Source organism: Convolutriloba macropyga, chromosome 11 (genome assembly GCF_964194025.1).
Source record: "Convolutriloba macropyga chromosome 11, txConMacr16.3, whole genome shotgun sequence".
Classification (NCBI taxonomy): domain Eukaryota; kingdom Metazoa; phylum Xenacoelomorpha; order Acoela; family Convolutidae; genus Convolutriloba; species Convolutriloba macropyga.
Genome location: NC_134478.1, coordinates 41,026,192 through 41,043,564, shown reverse-complemented (window position 1 = coordinate 41,043,564; position 17,373 = coordinate 41,026,192). Strand labels below are relative to the sequence as shown.

At 33.8% G+C, this 17,373-nt stretch overlaps 1 protein-coding gene across 1 annotated transcript in view; it reads right to left on the bottom strand.

The window, feature by feature from the left end:
- Positions 1–17,373, bottom strand: part of LOC142349931 (uncharacterized) — a 203,613-nt gene that overhangs the window by 19,114 nt on the left and 167,126 nt on the right. The window contains exons 7-9 of the mRNA XM_075401787.1: positions 16,418–16,503; positions 15,858–16,026; positions 4,071–4,213 (exon numbers count right to left, since the gene is read on the bottom strand). Coding sequence (XP_075257902.1) covers positions 4,071–4,213; positions 15,858–16,026; positions 16,418–16,503 — 398 coding nt within the window. The remainder of the gene's footprint in view (positions 1–4,070; positions 4,214–15,857; positions 16,027–16,417; positions 16,504–17,373) is intronic.

The window sequence follows — 17,373 nt, the reverse complement described above, 5'->3', positions numbered from 1 at the left end:
AAAAGTGTTCTAATTTGGTACACAGTTTCATTAGATTTGATGAATATGGTGAAGACAGCGTCTAAATTGGAGGACAGCAAGCTTATCCAAATATCAATTAATACTCTAAGGAGCTATGATATCTTAATGCACTAAGTCTTAAACATTGTCTGACTGCCCGCGATTTATCCCGCTTCTTTTGATTTCGGTGTTTGACCTGGAACGTAATTGCGTAAATTGGATAACTTCTAAATTCCATTCAGTTGAAGAGTTGAGTGAGAGGTAAATCAGAAGTCAAACGTGAAAGTGGAGAATTGTGTAAAATGCAAAAAGCTAATACGAAATATTACAACATAGCAGGCAGATTGCCAGAAAATAGCCGCAATAGATTCGTAGATCGGCAGTCTAAAAAAACAGTAAGAAATACAGACCAAAAAATTCGTCTTTTCATTGAAGGCTGATCTTATATTTTGACAAAAAATCTGTATAAGTTATTGCTGCCTCTTTTTGACCTTATCTCTTTGAATTAAAGTAAATAAAAGTCAATTTCAAAGTGAGGAAGTCATTGTTGAGAGTGCGCAAGTCAAGTGTGACCAAAAATTTAATCACGCGCATGAACAAAAAAACTCGCTCCACTAAGAGCGAAAAATGACGTCACACATGCAATTCAGTTGAAATTGCATGAACGAATGAACAAAAAGTGGCTGTGACGTCATTTGGTCGTAGCAAAAATCATGACGACGAAATAAAAAAAACATAGCAGGACAAGTCCTGACGTACAATTCAAAGAATATTCATTGACTAAACAGAAAAACTAGACCTAGAATGGACTATGAGTGAATTGAGAAAAACATTTTTAAAAAAATCAGATAAAAAAATAAGAAAAAAGATCAATGTCAAAATGCCGCATGTGAACAAAAAAACAACTAGCGAGAAATGAAAATTTAATTCAAACAAAAAACTAGGCCGAGAATGGCTGTGAATGGATTGGGAAAACCATTTAGAAAAAAAAATCCGATCCAAAAAATCGAAAAAACAGTAAAAATCAGAGTGAAATTGCCGCATGTGAACAAAAAACCACTACCGAGAAACCGAATTTTTGTTCAAACACCATTTTCGCACTCTACTTTAAAATTAGAGCAAAACAATTCACGCCGCAAAACCACTCGTTTTTTCGCTCCATTTCCTGTTTCGGCGTGACCAAAATCACTACTCCAATTTGACTTCAAAAATCATGAAAATGTGTGAACAGATCTTAAAAAAAGACAGCGCCCCAATAGAATTCAAATTCTTTGAATTGTAAAAAACCAAGAGAAGGCCAATAATATCCCCAGCTGTCGCTGTGCGGCTATTAAAAAATAGTCGGTAGTCGGTACAAAAATACCGACAAAGAGTGCAATACAAAATCGTATTTATATCAAAGAAAAAATGGAAAATAACAAAGTTTTTTAGGTGGGTGCTGAAGTCTTGTAGATTGAATCGGGAGCAAAGACTTATGGGATAGAAATTTCTCAAATATACCTTTTAAATTGTACGGAAAGTTTCTAGTCACTATGCATTAGAAACTCAGCTACTTTAAATTCTGATGTTCGAAAACAGAAGTTAACGTTATAAAGTACAAGCCATGAATAAACATGCTTCAAATTAAAAGCATAGCCGTTAGACTACGGCAAAGGACTCAGAGAATCGTGAAATATGAACTCTAATATAAATATAAATTTATATAAACCAAACGTATAAACAAATTAAAGAAAGAAACAAACAGTCAATTGTGCAAAAAAACTATAGAAGTAATTTAAAAAACGCAGCCGTTAGGGTAAGAAAAATAGATGTGGGAGAGCTTGTATATAGGTAGGCGGGGGTGAATATATTTTAGATAGGGAAGAGCGGCTGTTCTTGGATCAATACTTCTCAAAATGCAGATCCTAAATACTATACATTAGAAGTAAACTAAAGTTGAAGTCCAATGTTCGAAAACAGCTGGCAGATTAACAGAACGAAGCCACAATAGCTTCGTGGATCTACAGTCTCAAATGAGACAGTAAACGAAACAGCCCATAAAGAAACCTTTTTAATAAATGCTATTTTAAATTTTTATTAGGAATCTGTTTAACTTATTGCTGCTTCCATTAGCTGCCCTAAAATACCTTCAATCAGAATGACACGCACTCACCTGGCCCTATCTTTGAAAAACAAAGTAAAGAAAAGTCAATTTAAGAGTGAGGAAGTCATTTTTGAGAGTGAGTAAGTCACGTGTGACGAAAAAATTAATCACGCGAATGAACAAAAACCCACTATCCACTGATGCCACGCACCCAATTCAGTTGAAATTGCATGAACGAATGGACAAAAAGCAGACGACACAATGGGTCACAAACAGAAATCATCCAATAACAGCCTCAGCTATCGCTTTGCGGCTATTAATAAAGAAGTCAGTGTTCCAAAACAAGTCAATTTTCAAACATAGCCCAAAAATTGCGGGAAAATAGCCTCCGTTGACGCACATCGGAATTGAAAAAGAAAGAGAGAAATTGACAGAATTTTGTCCTAACTGAGAGCTACTAAGCTTAATACAAATTTCAACTAGCAATCGCTCTAATGAACTTTGATAACCTAATGCAGTATGTCTTAATGACCGGGCTTTATCGGTTTATACGATTCCTTTTGATTTTGCTCTGCTGGCATTGACTGTATTCACATTGCGTAACTCGATGCGTGAAAATCCATTCAGTTGAAACAGTGGTTGAAGCAAGTAACAAGTCAAACTTGAAAATCGTGACTTTCGTAAAACGAAAAACGTGATTAAAAGGTAAAGCGAATTTAAAAAGGAGAGCGCCTAAATAGCCATTGAGGCTCACGGCGGCTGTTAAAAAGAAAGGTTTCAAAGCTCAGGTCATGAACAAACTTGCTTCAGCTAAAACAAACCTGTAGAATACCATTACTCCTCTTCGCGTAGCAAAAATCTGCAGAATTCCAACGACGGCGGCTATTTAAAAACTGCTTTCTTACAAACATACATAGAAAACACGTGTTATTCTGATTCTATTTGGTAGTTAGACTCACATCCAATTCTAAACAAGAAGGCAGAATGATCAATATCAAAATTAGTAATTAGACCTGTTAAGATCTATTTAATATAAAGATCAATTTATATAAAGTTTAGATCAATTAATAACATAAACCGACAAATGCCGGAAGAATTGCTCTTGAACGACAGGCGAGGCACAATTTAATTCATTGTCTTTAGTAGAGATCAATTTTTCTTTATGGGCGCAAAAAACCTCGACCCCATCGGGATTCGAACCACTGACCTCCCGATCCATGGCCACCCGCACTTATTTTACTATGCTGCAACCGATTTTATACTAGCAACAAGCTTTACTTCGGAGCACTAGAGATCACTCAAAAATGATGACCGAAAGCGTGAAAAAGTCACTTGAGAAGTCAAAGAATGTTCTAGAAGAAAAGCGCAAAATTGTCAAGCGAAAAATTTGCATTAAAAAAGACACACACGTTTACAATAATTGCGTTCAAGAGCAATTAATAAAGTTTCAGTAAAAGGCTTTTAAAATTAAGCTCTATGTCTTTACCTCGGCCACAATTTTCATTCCGCTTTTGATATATGAACTTCTGATATATGAGCTCTTTTATACTGCTTTGCTAGGAAACTGCTCTTTAGATGCAGACTCACTAGAACGGGTGACCAATTTAACAGTGAAATAACTTGTTAGAGCCCGATGAAAACAACAAAAATCTGAAACGGTAGCGGAACTTTGCTTTAGCATTAAACTAATTTTCCGGTTATATGGCGACAATGGAGGAAAAAGAGGTTAAAAAAGTAATCACACCGAAATTATGCAACAGTTTTAATCGCAACGAGATTTTGATGAACACATAGCCACACTGTTGCTAACGCCCTCTCTAAGCTATTCAACAACTTGATTTTGCCTCGGAGAATAATAACTTCTCGATAGCGACGTGCTATTTTTTACAGTGTAAAATTGCTGGGGCTGAGACAGAATAGATACATCAATTTGCCACTTAACAAGATGGAAGAAAGGATTTTAAAAATAGTTAAGCCCAGCACTCACAGTAGAGGATGTGGTCTCAGTGACGACAATCTGTTTGACTGCCCTCTCCACTCCAGTGAATTTGTTGTAGTAAACCTTCACGTTTCCGAACCCTCCAACCCCGAGAGAGCTCCCCTCTACCCAGTGACTCATCTGAGGGTTTCCTGAACACACAATGGTTATTAAGTAATAAATTTAAAAAAATGACTGCACACATTGAACCGTGGCCACAGATGCATGCATATTAACTGTTCAAAATTAACACTAAATGATGCCGAGACTTGACATTAAGTTTTTGTCTCATCTCGAATCTGTCTCTCTAACCTCTCTCCAATTATCCCTTTTTCTTCAACATCAATCCCATAAAAGTTATTAGACTATTCTAAGATGAAAAACTTACTAGACGTAATCACAACAAAATTCTCAATAGCTGAGGCTCTTATCTGATAATTAATTTTTCAACTGATAAAAAACAGGTAATAAACAGTGCCAAAATATACTATTAGTTTTTTCCAGTGTGTATCATATCTCGACCCATATTTTTCAGCCGCTGACCAATTTTGATCAAGCGCAATTTGTATGATTCATAAATTATGGAACCATAATGTTATCACAGTGTAACTCGACACACAAAAAATTGATGACTAGTTTGATCACAATATTGTTGTGAAAATCCGTTTAAAAAAAGTCGGCAGATTGTCGCAAAACAGCCGCCATTGACCCCACTGACCCACGTTGTAATTGAGATCCGACCGACAAGTGATTGAAAAATGTAAAGAACAAAAATTGACAGTAAGTGTTAGGGGGAGGCGGAGTGGGCGTCTGAGGTCTGTGAGGAGAGGGTCAAGAGTACGGAGTTAGGGATACAATGAGACGCTGCGGGGACTAGAAGAGCGAGGTGGGACCAAATCGCGAGTGGAGTGCTAAGGAGGGGATGAGCGGGTAAGGGGGTTTGACTGAGAGGTGAGGGCGTCAAACTCTAAGAACACCCTTTCACAAAAAGAATTATGTCTCTTAAACGGTTTCCGTTAGCCACATAGAAAGAATTGTAAGGCGTAATGCTCTAAAAGAGCTGCTCAACAACTAAATGCCCTCCAGTATCCACCTCTTCATCATGTTTTTGAGGACGAAAATCCAAATGTTCAGACGAAAAAAAAAACAGACAAAAAGTCGGTACTACAGAAAATTGCAAAAAAGGACCAGAAAGACGTATAATTGAGAGAAATTTCGTTTGCGAGCAATCAATAATCATATTAGTTTCGACTCGGGTACGAAGCCCACGTCTTCCAAGTGCACAACAGTAAGTACGAGAAAGTAGTCTCGAAGCCGTTAAAACCATAATCTGCCTCTTCAGGGATCATAATATAAGCAATTGTGCTCTACTTTGAACGCCAATAATGTGATATATGAACTGTCAATAGCGTGATAATGAGACAAATTTAGAAAATGTGAAAAACGGGCAAACACCTACAACCATAGAAAACCATAACTTAAGGCGTAAAACCGCAGTAATGATTGGATTTAAATTCAGTACAAAGAGGAAGCATTCTTTCTTTGCTGACATTAATCTACAAGTTGACCAAAGTAAGGGAAAAATGGAGGCAAAGTTCAATAAGCCATTATTCATTTAAAAACCAATTTTTTTTAAAAGTCAAAACGACCTAGCTGTCAGGTAATTAACGAGACAAACTTATCTGGAGCTAAATAGGAAGTCAAATGGACCTATCAATAGTGAGCTTTGATTTGAATTTTTCTTTTATTTAAATAATATAAAAAAGATCGAATGTTTTTTTAATAAAAAGACCGACTAATTACAATCCGAATTATTTTTTGGATTATAACAGTCCACGATTGGTCCAAAACTAGCCCTGCTAAGGCTGTCCCTCAATTAAGAACACTTAATTTTCGAGTGTTATAGATATAGATATTTTGTTATTTAAAAAATCAAAAATGAATGCCGCGTTTTTGATAATCAACGAGTAAAGTTAGCAAAAAACGGCAAAGTTTTAATTACGGAGCACTCCCAAGAGAAGTTGAAGTAGAAATGGCCACCTTTTGAGTCTACAAAGAATGTGTTGGTGGTGTTTGGGTGTGTACTTCCTGCAAATTTAATCAAAGTGGACTAAAGAAACTTATTTCGGGCTGTTTTTGATGAAGAACTCTGATTTTTGAAACATTTAGCCAGAATTTTTGACAAAAAAAAATAGAAATAGCCTAGAATACTTTTTTTTGTCTTTAGCAATAAAATCAATAAACATTTTTCAAATTTTTAGTCGAAAATTGGCGAAAATTCCGGAAAATGTGAATAAAATCAACGGAATTCACTGTATTTTCTCAAAAGTTTAAACCTTGATAACTCCCTGTAAAAAACTAAAATCAAAACAATCTTTTTAAAAGATTTGTATATGAACGAAAAGATAGCCTACAAAGCAAATAACTCCGTGGAGTAAAGAAGGATGCTTTAGATTGACGATATATAACAATACTAAGAAAGCGGGTCAAGACGAACAGCAAAATTAAACAACAACAACAACAAACATTAATTACATCAAAAACTTTATGTCCGTTTTAAAAACAAAACTTAATATCAAAGTCAAAATAGTGTCAGAAGAAACTGAAACTAAACAAAAAACTTGTGAAAGATATGGGACCAGTCAATAATAAGGCTTGGTAACAATTAGACAATAAAGAACAAAAGCCGTTAAAACAGTTGAAAACAAGTTGAAAAATTCGCTCATTATTTTTTAAAAAAACAATTAATTTCAAAGTAATGAAAACAATTGGAAATCAAGTAAAAGGTCCCATAGGTTTAAATTTTCCAATTCTTCTACATACGGGAATTAAGAACTGTCGGAGTTCAATTTTTAATGCAGTTACAAAATAACAACAAATAGAGAACAAACCAAAAATAAGTTAAAACTAGCAAGAAAACGTTTTCGAAGCCGTAAAGCCATACTTTGGCCCTCAAAATATGTTTGATTGCAGCCTCGGCGAACACCAATAAAGTATTATGTGACCTCTAATTAATGAAAGTAGGTAACAAGTAGACAAAAAGAAAAACGCGAAGTTAAGTAATACTATTTTTTTCGAAAAAAAATGTTTCCAAAGAGATCAAAGCCATTAATTACAAAATGAAATATTTAAATAGGTTCGTTTACTCTTCCAAGGAAAACCCTTGAAACCTTCAATTATCTAGAATATGTCTTACGTCTACTAAAAGAACGTCAAAAACGACTTAGATCAAAAATTATTTTACTTTTTTTTGGGGAAAACCCGTGTCGAAGCCAGTAAAGTCTTAACGAATTTATAAAATACTTTATATTTGTGACACCAATCCCTATTGCCACCTTCCCGCGACAACAAAAATGTCATATTTGGACTGTAATTAACGAGACTAGTTAACAAACAAAAAAAATGAACAAAATTGTGAAGTTAAAACGTGTTTTTTTGGAAAACAATAGTTTTCAAAGTCATGAAAGCCATCAGTTATCTACTAATATCCAAATATCTGCTCATCCATTCATCCATGAATACCAATGAAACCGTGTTATTGTACAGGAAAATAACCATAACCGTGTTATTGTACGACTAAAAGACAAAGTAAAAACATAAAAATTCTTTGAAATTCTTCAAGAAAGTAGTGTCGAAGCCGTTAAAACCATAATCTGCCTCTTCAGGGATCATAATATAAGCAATTGTGCTCTACTTCGAACGCCAATAATGTGATAGATGAACTGTCAATAGCGTGATAAAGAGACAAATTTAGAAAATGTGAAAAACGGGCAAATACCTAAAAAAAAATTTAAATCTAGTAGTATCAAAGCAATAAAACCATAACTTAAGGCGTAAAACCGCAGTAATGATTGGATTTAAATTCAGTACAAAGAGGAAGCATTCTTTCTTTGCTGACATTAATCTACAAGTTGACCAAAGTAAGTGAAAAATGGAGGCAAAGTTCAATAAGCCATTATTCATTTAAAAACCAATTTTTTTTAAAAGTCAAAACGACCTAGCTGTCAGGTAATTAACGAGACAAACTTATCTGGAGCTAAATAGGAAGTCAAATGGACCTATCAATAGTGAGCTTTGATTTGAATTTTTCTTTTATTTAAATAATATAAAAAAGATCGAATGTTTTTTTAATAAAAAGACCGACTAATTACAATCCGAATTATTTTTTGGATTATAACAGTCCACGATTGGTCCAAAACTAGCCCTGCTAAGGCTGTCCCTCAATTAAGAACACTTAATTTTCGAGTGTTATAGATATAGATATTTTGTTATTTAAAAAATCAAAAATGAATGCCGCGTTTTTGATAATCAACGAGTAAAGTTAGCAAAAAACGGCAAAGTTTTAATTACGGAGCACTCCCAAGAGAAGTTGAAGTAGAAATGGCCACCTTTTGAGTCTACAAAGAATGTGTTGGTGGTGTTTGGGTGTGTACTTCCTGCAAATTTAATCAAAGTGGACTAAAGAAACTTATTTCGGGCTGTTTTTGATGAAGAACTCTGATTTTTGAAACATTTAGCCAGAATTTTTGACAAAAAAATAGAAATAGCCTAGAATACTTTTTTTGTCTTTAGCAATAAAATTAATAAACATTTTTCAAATTTTTAGTCGAAAATTTGCAAAAATTCCGGAAAATGTGAATAAAATCAACGGAATTCACTGTATTTTCTCAAAAGTTTAAACCTTGATAACTCCCTGTAAAAAACTAAAATCAAAACAATCTTTTTAAAAGAATTGTATATAAACGAAAAGATAGCCTACAAAGCAAATAACTCCGTCGAGTAAAGAAGGATGCTTTAGATTGACGATATATAACAATACTAAGAAAGCGGGTCAAGACGAACAGCAAAATTAAACAACAACAACAACAAACATTAATTACATCAAAAACTTTATGTCCGTTTTAAAAACAAAACTTAATATCAAAGTCAAAATAGTGTCAGAAGAAACTGAAACCAAACAAAAAAACTTGTGAAAGATATGGGACCAGTCAATAATAAGGCTTGGTAACAATTAGACAATAAAGAACAAAAGCCGTTAAAACAGTTGAAAACAAGTTGAAAAATTCGCTCATTATTTTTTAAAAAAACAATTAATTTCAAAGTAATGAAAACAATTGGAAATCAAGTAAAAGGTCTCATAGGTTTAAATTTTCCAATGCTTCTACATACGGGAATTAAGAACTGTCGGAGTTCAATTTTTAATGCAGTTACAAAATAACAACAAATAGAGAACAAACCAAAAATAAGTTAAAACTAGCCAGAAAACGTTTTCGAAGCCGTAAAGCCATACTTTGGCCCTCATAATATGTTTGATTGCAGCCCCGGCGAACACCAATAAAGTATTATGTGACCTCTAATTAATGAAAGTAGGTAACAAGTACACAAAAAGAAAAAGGCGAAGTTAAGTAACTATTTTTTTCGAAAAAAAATTGTTTCCAAAGAGATCAAAGCCATTAATTAAAAAATGAAATAATTAAATAGGTTCGTTTACTCTTCCAAGGAAAACCCTTGAGACCTGCAATTATCTAGAATATGTCTTACGTCTACTAAAAGAACGTCAAAAACGACTTAGATCAAAAACTATTTAACTTTTTTTTGTGGAAAACCCGTGTCGAAGCCAGTAAAGTTTTAACGAATTTATAAAATACCTTAATTTTGTAACACTAATCCATATTGGCACCTTCCCGCGACAACAAAAATGTCATATTTGGACTGTAATTAACGAGACTAGTTAACAAACAGAAAAAAATGAACAAAATTGTGAAGTTAAAACGTGTTTTTTTGGAAAACAATTCTTTTCAAAGTCATGAAAGCCATCAGTTATCTTCTAATATCCAAATATCTGCTCATCCAATTATCCATGAATACCAATGAAACCGTGTTATTGTACAGGAAAATAACCATAACCGTGTTATTGTACGACTAAACGGCAAAGTAAAAAAATAAAAATTCTTTGAAATTCTTCAAGAAAGTAGTGTCGAAGCCGTTAAAACCATAATCTTCCTCTTCAGGGATTATAATATAAGCAATTGTGCTCTACTTTGAACGCCAATAATGTGATATATGAACTGTCAATAGCGTGATAAAGAGACAAATTTAGAAAATGTGAAAAACGGGCAAATACCTAAAAAATAATTTAAATCTAGTAGTATCAAAGCAAGAAAACCATAACTTAAGGCGTAAAACCGCAGTAATGATTGGATTTAAATTCAGTACAAAGAGGAAGCATTCTTTCTTTGCTGACATTGATCTACAAGTTGACCAAAGTAAGTGAAAAATGGAGGCAAAGTTCAATAAGCCATTATTCATTTAAAAACCAATTTTTTTAAAAGTCAAAACGACCTAGCTGTCAAGTAATTAACGAGACAAACTTATCTGGAGCTAAATAGGAAGTCAAATGGACCTATCAATAGTCAGCTTTGATTTGAATTTTTCTTTTATTTAAATAATATAAAAAAGATCGAATGTTTTTTTAATAAAAAGACCGACTAATTACAATCCGAATTATTTTTTGGATTATAACAGTCCACGATTGGTCCAAAACTAGCCCTGCTAAGGCTGTCCCTCAATTAAGAACACTTAATTTTCGAGTGTTATAGATATACATATTTTGTTAGTTAAAAAATCAAAAATGAATGCCCCGTTTTTGATAATCAACGAGTAAAGTTAGCAAAAAAACGGCAAAGTTTTAATTACGGAGCACTCCCAAGAGAAGTTGAAGTTGAAATGGCCACCTTTTGAGTCTACAAAGAATGTGTTCGTGGTGTTTGGGCGTGTACTTCCTGCAAATTTAATCAAAGTGGACTAAAGAAACTTATTTCGGGCTCTTTTTGATGAAGAACTCTGATTTTTGAAACATTTAGCCAGAATTTTTGACAAAAAAATAGAAATAGCCTAGAATACTTTTTTTGTGTTTAGCAATAAAATCAATAAACATTTTTCAAATTTTTAGTCGAAAATTTGCGAAATTTCCGGAAAATGTGAATTAAAATCAACGGAATTCACTGTATTTTCTCAAAAGTTTAAACCTTGATAACTCCCTGTAAAAAACGAAAATCAAAACAATCTTTTAAATTCCATATTCTACGCTGGACAAGCTTTTTAATGATACCAGTCTCAACTCTCTACGGTGAATATATCGATCGGCCAAAATTGACTGAACAAAAAAACCCATTTGAGTATATAGTTCCTCCCCCTCAAGAGGGTCGGAACAATAATCTAGCGTCAAGCAAGAAAGACAGACGAACTAAGAAACTGTCACCGCCAACTCTTCAACAAAATTCCTTCAAAACCATAACTTAAGGCGTAAAACCGCAGTAATGATTGGATTTAAATTCAGTACAAAGAGGAAGCATTCTTTCTTTGCTGACATTAATCTACAAGTTGACCAAAGTAAGTGAAAAATGGAGGCAAAGTTCAATAAGCCATTATTCATTTAAAAACCAATTTTTTTTAAAGTCAAAACGACCTAGCTGTCAGGTAATTAACGAGACAAACTTATCTGGAGCTAAATAGGAAGTCAAATGGACCTATCAATAGTCAGCTTTGATTTGAATTTTTCTTTTATTTAAATAATATAAAAAAGATCAAATGTTTTTTTAATAAAAAGACCGACTAATTACAATCCGAATTAATTTTTGGATTATAACAGTCCACGATTGGTCCAAAAATAGCCCTGCTAAGGCTGTCCCTCAATTAAGAACACTTAATTTTCGAGTGTTATAGATATAGATATTTTGTTAGTTAAAAAATCAAAAATGAATGCCCCGTTTTTGATAATCAACGAGTAAAGTTAGCAAAAAAAACGGCAAAGTTTTAATTACAGAGCACTCCCAAGAGAAGTTGAAGTAGAAATGGCCACCTTTTGAGTCTACAAAGAATGTGTTGGTGGAGTTTGGGTGTGTACTTCCTGCAAATTTAATCAAAGTGGACTGAAGAAACTTATTTCGGGCTGTTTTTGATGAAGAACTCTGATTTTTGAAACATTTAGCCAGAATTTTTGACAAAAAATAGAAATAGCCTAGAATACTTTTTTTGTCTTTAGCAATAAAATCAATAAAGATTTTTCAAATTTTTAGTCGAAAATTTGCGAAAATTCCGGAAAATGTGAATTAAAATCAACGGAATTCACTGTATTTTCTCAAAAGTTTAAACCTTGATAACTCCCTGTAAAAAACGAAAATCAAAACAATCTTTTAAATTCCATATTCTACGCTGGACAAGCTTTTTAATGATACCAGTCTCAACTCTCTACGGTGAATATATCGATCGGCCAAAATTGACTGAACAAAAAAACCCATTTGAGTTAGTTCCTCCCCCTCAAGAGGGTCGGAACAATAATCTAGCGTCAAGCAAGAAAGACAGACGAACTAAGAAACTGTCACCGCCAACTCTTCAACAAAATTCCTTCAAAATTTACAGCCAATGATGTAAATTTTCATGGTCCGGCAAAAAACATGTGTCCGGCAATTATGTGACCTCTAATTAATGAAAGTAGGTAACAAGTAGACAAAAAGAAAAAGGCGAAGTTAAGTAACTATTTTTTTCGAAAAAAAATTGTTTCCAAAGAGATCAAAGCCATTAATTACAAAATGAAATAATTAAATAGGTTCGTTTACTCTTCCAAGGAAAACCCTTGAGACCTGCAATTATCTAGAATATGTCTTACGTCTACTAAAAGAACGTCAAAAACGACTTAGATCAAAAACTATTTAACTTTTTTTTTGTGGAAAACCCGTGTCGAAGCCAGTAAAGTCTTAACGAATTTATAAAATACCTTAATTTTGTGACACCAATCCCTATTGGCACCTTCCCGCGACAACAAAAATGTCATATTTGGACTGTAATTAACAAGACAAGTTAACAAACAGAAAAAAAATGAACAAAATTGTGAAGTTAAAACGTGTTTTTTTGGAAAACAATTGTTTTCAAAGTCATGAAAGCCATCAGTTATCTACTAATATCCAAATATCTGCTCATCCATTCATCCATGAATACCAATGAAACCGTGTTATTGTACAGGAAAATAACCATAACCGTGTTATTGTACGACTAAAAGACAAGTAAAAACAAAAAAAATCTTTGAAATTCTTCAAGAAAGTAGTGTCGAAGCCGTTAAAACCATAATCTGCCTCTTCAGGGATCATAATATAAGCAATTGTGCTCTACTTTGAACGCCAATAATGTGATATATGAACTGTCAATAGTGTGATAATGAGACAAATTTAGAAAATGTGAAAAACGGGCAAATACCTAAAAAAAATTTAAACGGGCAAATACCTAAAAAAAATTTAAATCTAGTAGTATCAAAGCAAGAAAACCATAGCTTAAGGCGTAAAACCGCAGTAATGATTGGATTTCAATTCATTACAAAGAGGAGTCATTTTTTCTTTGCTGACATTAATCTACAATTTGACCAAATTAAGTGAAAAATGGAGGCAAAGTTCAATAAGCCATTATTCATTTAAAAACCAATTTTTTTAAAAGTCAAAACGACCTAAGCTGTCAAGTAATTAACTAGACAAACTTATCTGGAGCTAATTAGGAAGTCAAATGGACCTATCAATAGTGAGCTTTGGTTTGAATTTTTCTTCTATTTAAATAATATAAAAAAGATCGAATTTTTTTTTTATAAAAAGACCGACTAATTACAATCCGAATTATTTTTGGATTATAACAGTCCACGATTGGTCCAAAATTAGCCCTGCTAAGGCTGTCCCTCAATTAAGAACACTTAATATTCGAGTGTTATAGATATAGATATTTTGTTAGTTAAAAAATCAAAAATGAACGCCGCGTTTTTGATAATCAACGAGTAAAGTTAGCAAAAAACGGCAAAGTTTTAATTACGGAGCACTCCCAACAGAAGTTGAAGTAGAAATTGCCCTCTTTTGAGTCTACAAAGAATGTGTTGGTGGAGTTTGGGTGTGTACTTCCTGCAAATTTAATCAAAGTGGACTGAAGAAACTTATTTCGGGCTGTTTTTGATGAAGAACTCTGATTTTTGAAACATTTAGCCAGAATTTTTGACAAAAAATAGAAATAGCCTAGAATACTTTTTTTGTCTTTAGCAATAAAATCAATAAAGATTTTTCAAATTTTTAGTCGAAAATTTGCGAAAATTCCGGTAAATGTGAATTAAAATCAACGGAATTCACTGTATTTTCTCAAAAGTTTAAACCTTGATAACTCCCTGTAAAAAACGAAAATCAAAACAATCTTTTTAATTCCATATTCTACGCTGGACAAGCTTTTTAATGATACCAGTCTCAACTCTCTACGGTGAATATATCGATCGGCCAAATTGACTGAACAAAAAAACCCATTTGAGTATATAGTTCCTCCCCCTCAAGAGGGTCGGAACAATAATCTAGCGTCAAGCAAGAAAGACAGACGAACTAAGAAACTGTCACCGCCAACTCTTCAACAAAATTCCTTCAAAATTTACAGCCAAAAGTGATGTAAATTTTCACTTGTAAAGGTCCGGCAAAAAACAATCACATACTGAATAAAGAAGAAACGAATCCTTGCAAAAAGTAATTTGGATCAACTTCGGTAAAATAAAGCTAAAACAAAAATCTTTAAAAAAATTATACAAAAACTATAAACATTTTGGTAAGAAAACTGCAAACCGAGGCTAAAATAATTAGCAGGAAAAAAATAAACAAAAGAAGACTGCTTCGAGTTGAACGATGAGCAAGAGCGCTTAAAAACTCACAATAGAAAATTATTAGGCTGTTTAAAGTATTTAGTCTCTTCAAGTAGACCAGATATAGCCTTCTGCAAATCATTTGGCAGAAAAACCAGAGCACAAAAACTAGACAAAAGGAAAAGTAACTCTGGATATAGCGTTAAACTTAACAGTAGCTCAGCTGTTGTGGTTATGAGTTGGTCCACAAAAACTCAAAGATGTGTTGCAACATCAACGGCAGAAGCCGAAAGTAACTCCCTTGTTGAAGCAGAAGAAGCTATTCAAAGCAGAGATTAGCTCCACGATTTAAGCGTTGATATTTGATAACCCATCAAAATTTTAGCATATAATCAAGCGTGCGTAGCAGTCCATTCATAATGGAAAAACAGAACTCTTTCCACAAAAACATCCTTTCATTCTTTTCATAATAGAACCTTTAGAGAGTTTAATTTAAAAAATTGCAGAATGACCTCATGATAACAGACGCACTAGGTTACGATAAACAAAAACATCCCTTCTATGTGACACCCAAACCGAAATGAGGGATGAAAGTCAGTTACTTCCAAATAACTTCCATTTCCAATTGTGAATTCGAGTTTGATATCATTGCAATAAGATTTCATTGCGGGAATACTTTGCTACATTTAACTATTGATTCGCAAAATTGCTGCCGCCAAGTTAATTTTTGTTAGATACATCTTTTGAACACTAGTCACAACTTCGCCATAATCGCGACTATAAGTGCTTTGTGCAGAACAAAGCATTAATTGTTTCATCATTATGCCGTAGACTTATACCTAAGCAGTCACTGTCATATTTGAGCAAGCAAGTAACTAATCTCCGCGACATCAATGCATGAAATTGACAAAATGCTTCCAGACTTGGGTTAAATACGTCTAATTTAAGGTACGCGAATTTCTTGAGGAAATTTGAATTTAGGTTTACTTCTACGGCGCTGTAACAGCTTAAAACATTTTCATTTTTGTACAATTTTTTGGGGGGGATATCACCAACAACGTGCCAAAACCAGGTGGCAGAGCCCTAAAATCACTATCCTGAAGCAGGGGTCAACTATTTGCAAAATGGAATAACAAATGCTCACTAACCATCTTCGCCTGAAGATGCCAGAGAAGTGAGATCGACTACTGCTGCAGGTGTCCTGTTCATACCTGGTCCCCCTCCTCTCTTCTCACGGTATGCTGCCTTTGTGGTGGCGGTGGTTTTCGCATTTTCACCAGTATTGCACGCGTCCTTTCCTCTTCCACCCACACCGTTCTGTACAATGGGATGACAAAAAAATGAAAAACCACAACCTTGCCGAAAAAACCATCAATTACAATAATTCAGAATTTGGCAAGGCACTTAACCATCGATCAATATGTGCTGTAGAATATCTGCTGTTTCTTCAACATATAAAATATTATTAATTATCACTACGTAACTTGGTTTTCGAACCGGCTTTAATTATCACTACGTAACTTGGTTTTCGAACCGGCTTTAATTATCACTACGTAACTTGGTTTTCGAAAAATCTAAACTGATAACTCAAATTAATTGACAATTTATTTCTAGGATGGAATTCTATGGAAAAAATACTTTAAAATATACAGATAATTGTATCGGTTAATGAATCGGATCGCGCCGAATGAAGGCTGAATGAACTAACTGTCACAATCTCCCGAGATTCGTTATGTTTTGCCACAATCTGTGCTCGTTGATGATGGCTGTTTCTTTCACGAAGTGAGGCGGAATCTGAAGAACATAAGCAAAATCAGTTACTGGGAGAACCAATTCGATAAAATTAAAGCCCCGATATAATGCATTGACAAAAGTGAACAGCGAGATGTCAAAATTCTTAAACTATAGATTTAATACTAAACAGGCGAATAATAGTCAGATTTCGTTTTGCTCAGCAAAATCTTTAGTGAACAGTGAAGAAATGTTCGGAACTTTTCGACCATTCAAAGCCACCAGTTTTCATTGTAAATTGTAAATCAGATGCTTATAACTGAGCTCTTAACTTTAAAATTTACATGACTTCAGTTTTTACCCCACAAATTTATTTGACAAGGTTAAATATAAATTCGCTGAATGCTGCAGAAAGCAACTATGACCCAAATTACAATCAGCACTGATAAATCAGAAAATGTTCTTTTGATTGACAATACAGAGAATATAGCCTGCTTGTATTGGAGGAAGCTCTAAGAGGGGACGGAATCAAGTTTCGTTAAAAATGACAAAAGCAAAAAATAATGGTCAAAAGCTTCCAGCAATTACAAAGAGGCAAGACTAGACACCCTTTTCTATTTTGAACATTCTTGAGCTCTGGGAAAAACTAAAATCAGAGTTTAAAATTCCAATTCATAATGATAATTTAACCGCAAGCAACTCCGCCACATCGTGTACTTTGTAGATAAATTAAACTCAGAAAAACTCCAAACTTTTGCCCTCGGGCACCTTGGTTTATTGCGTTTATTTTATTTGAAAGTCAAAGCCAACAAACGACAACAATTATACGAAAAAAAGAATGAAAAAGGATCAACAAGACCTACATAGACGGCAGATTGCCGAACTAGCTGCGGAAGAGACTTGCATGCCGTATAATATAGAAAAAGATACAGA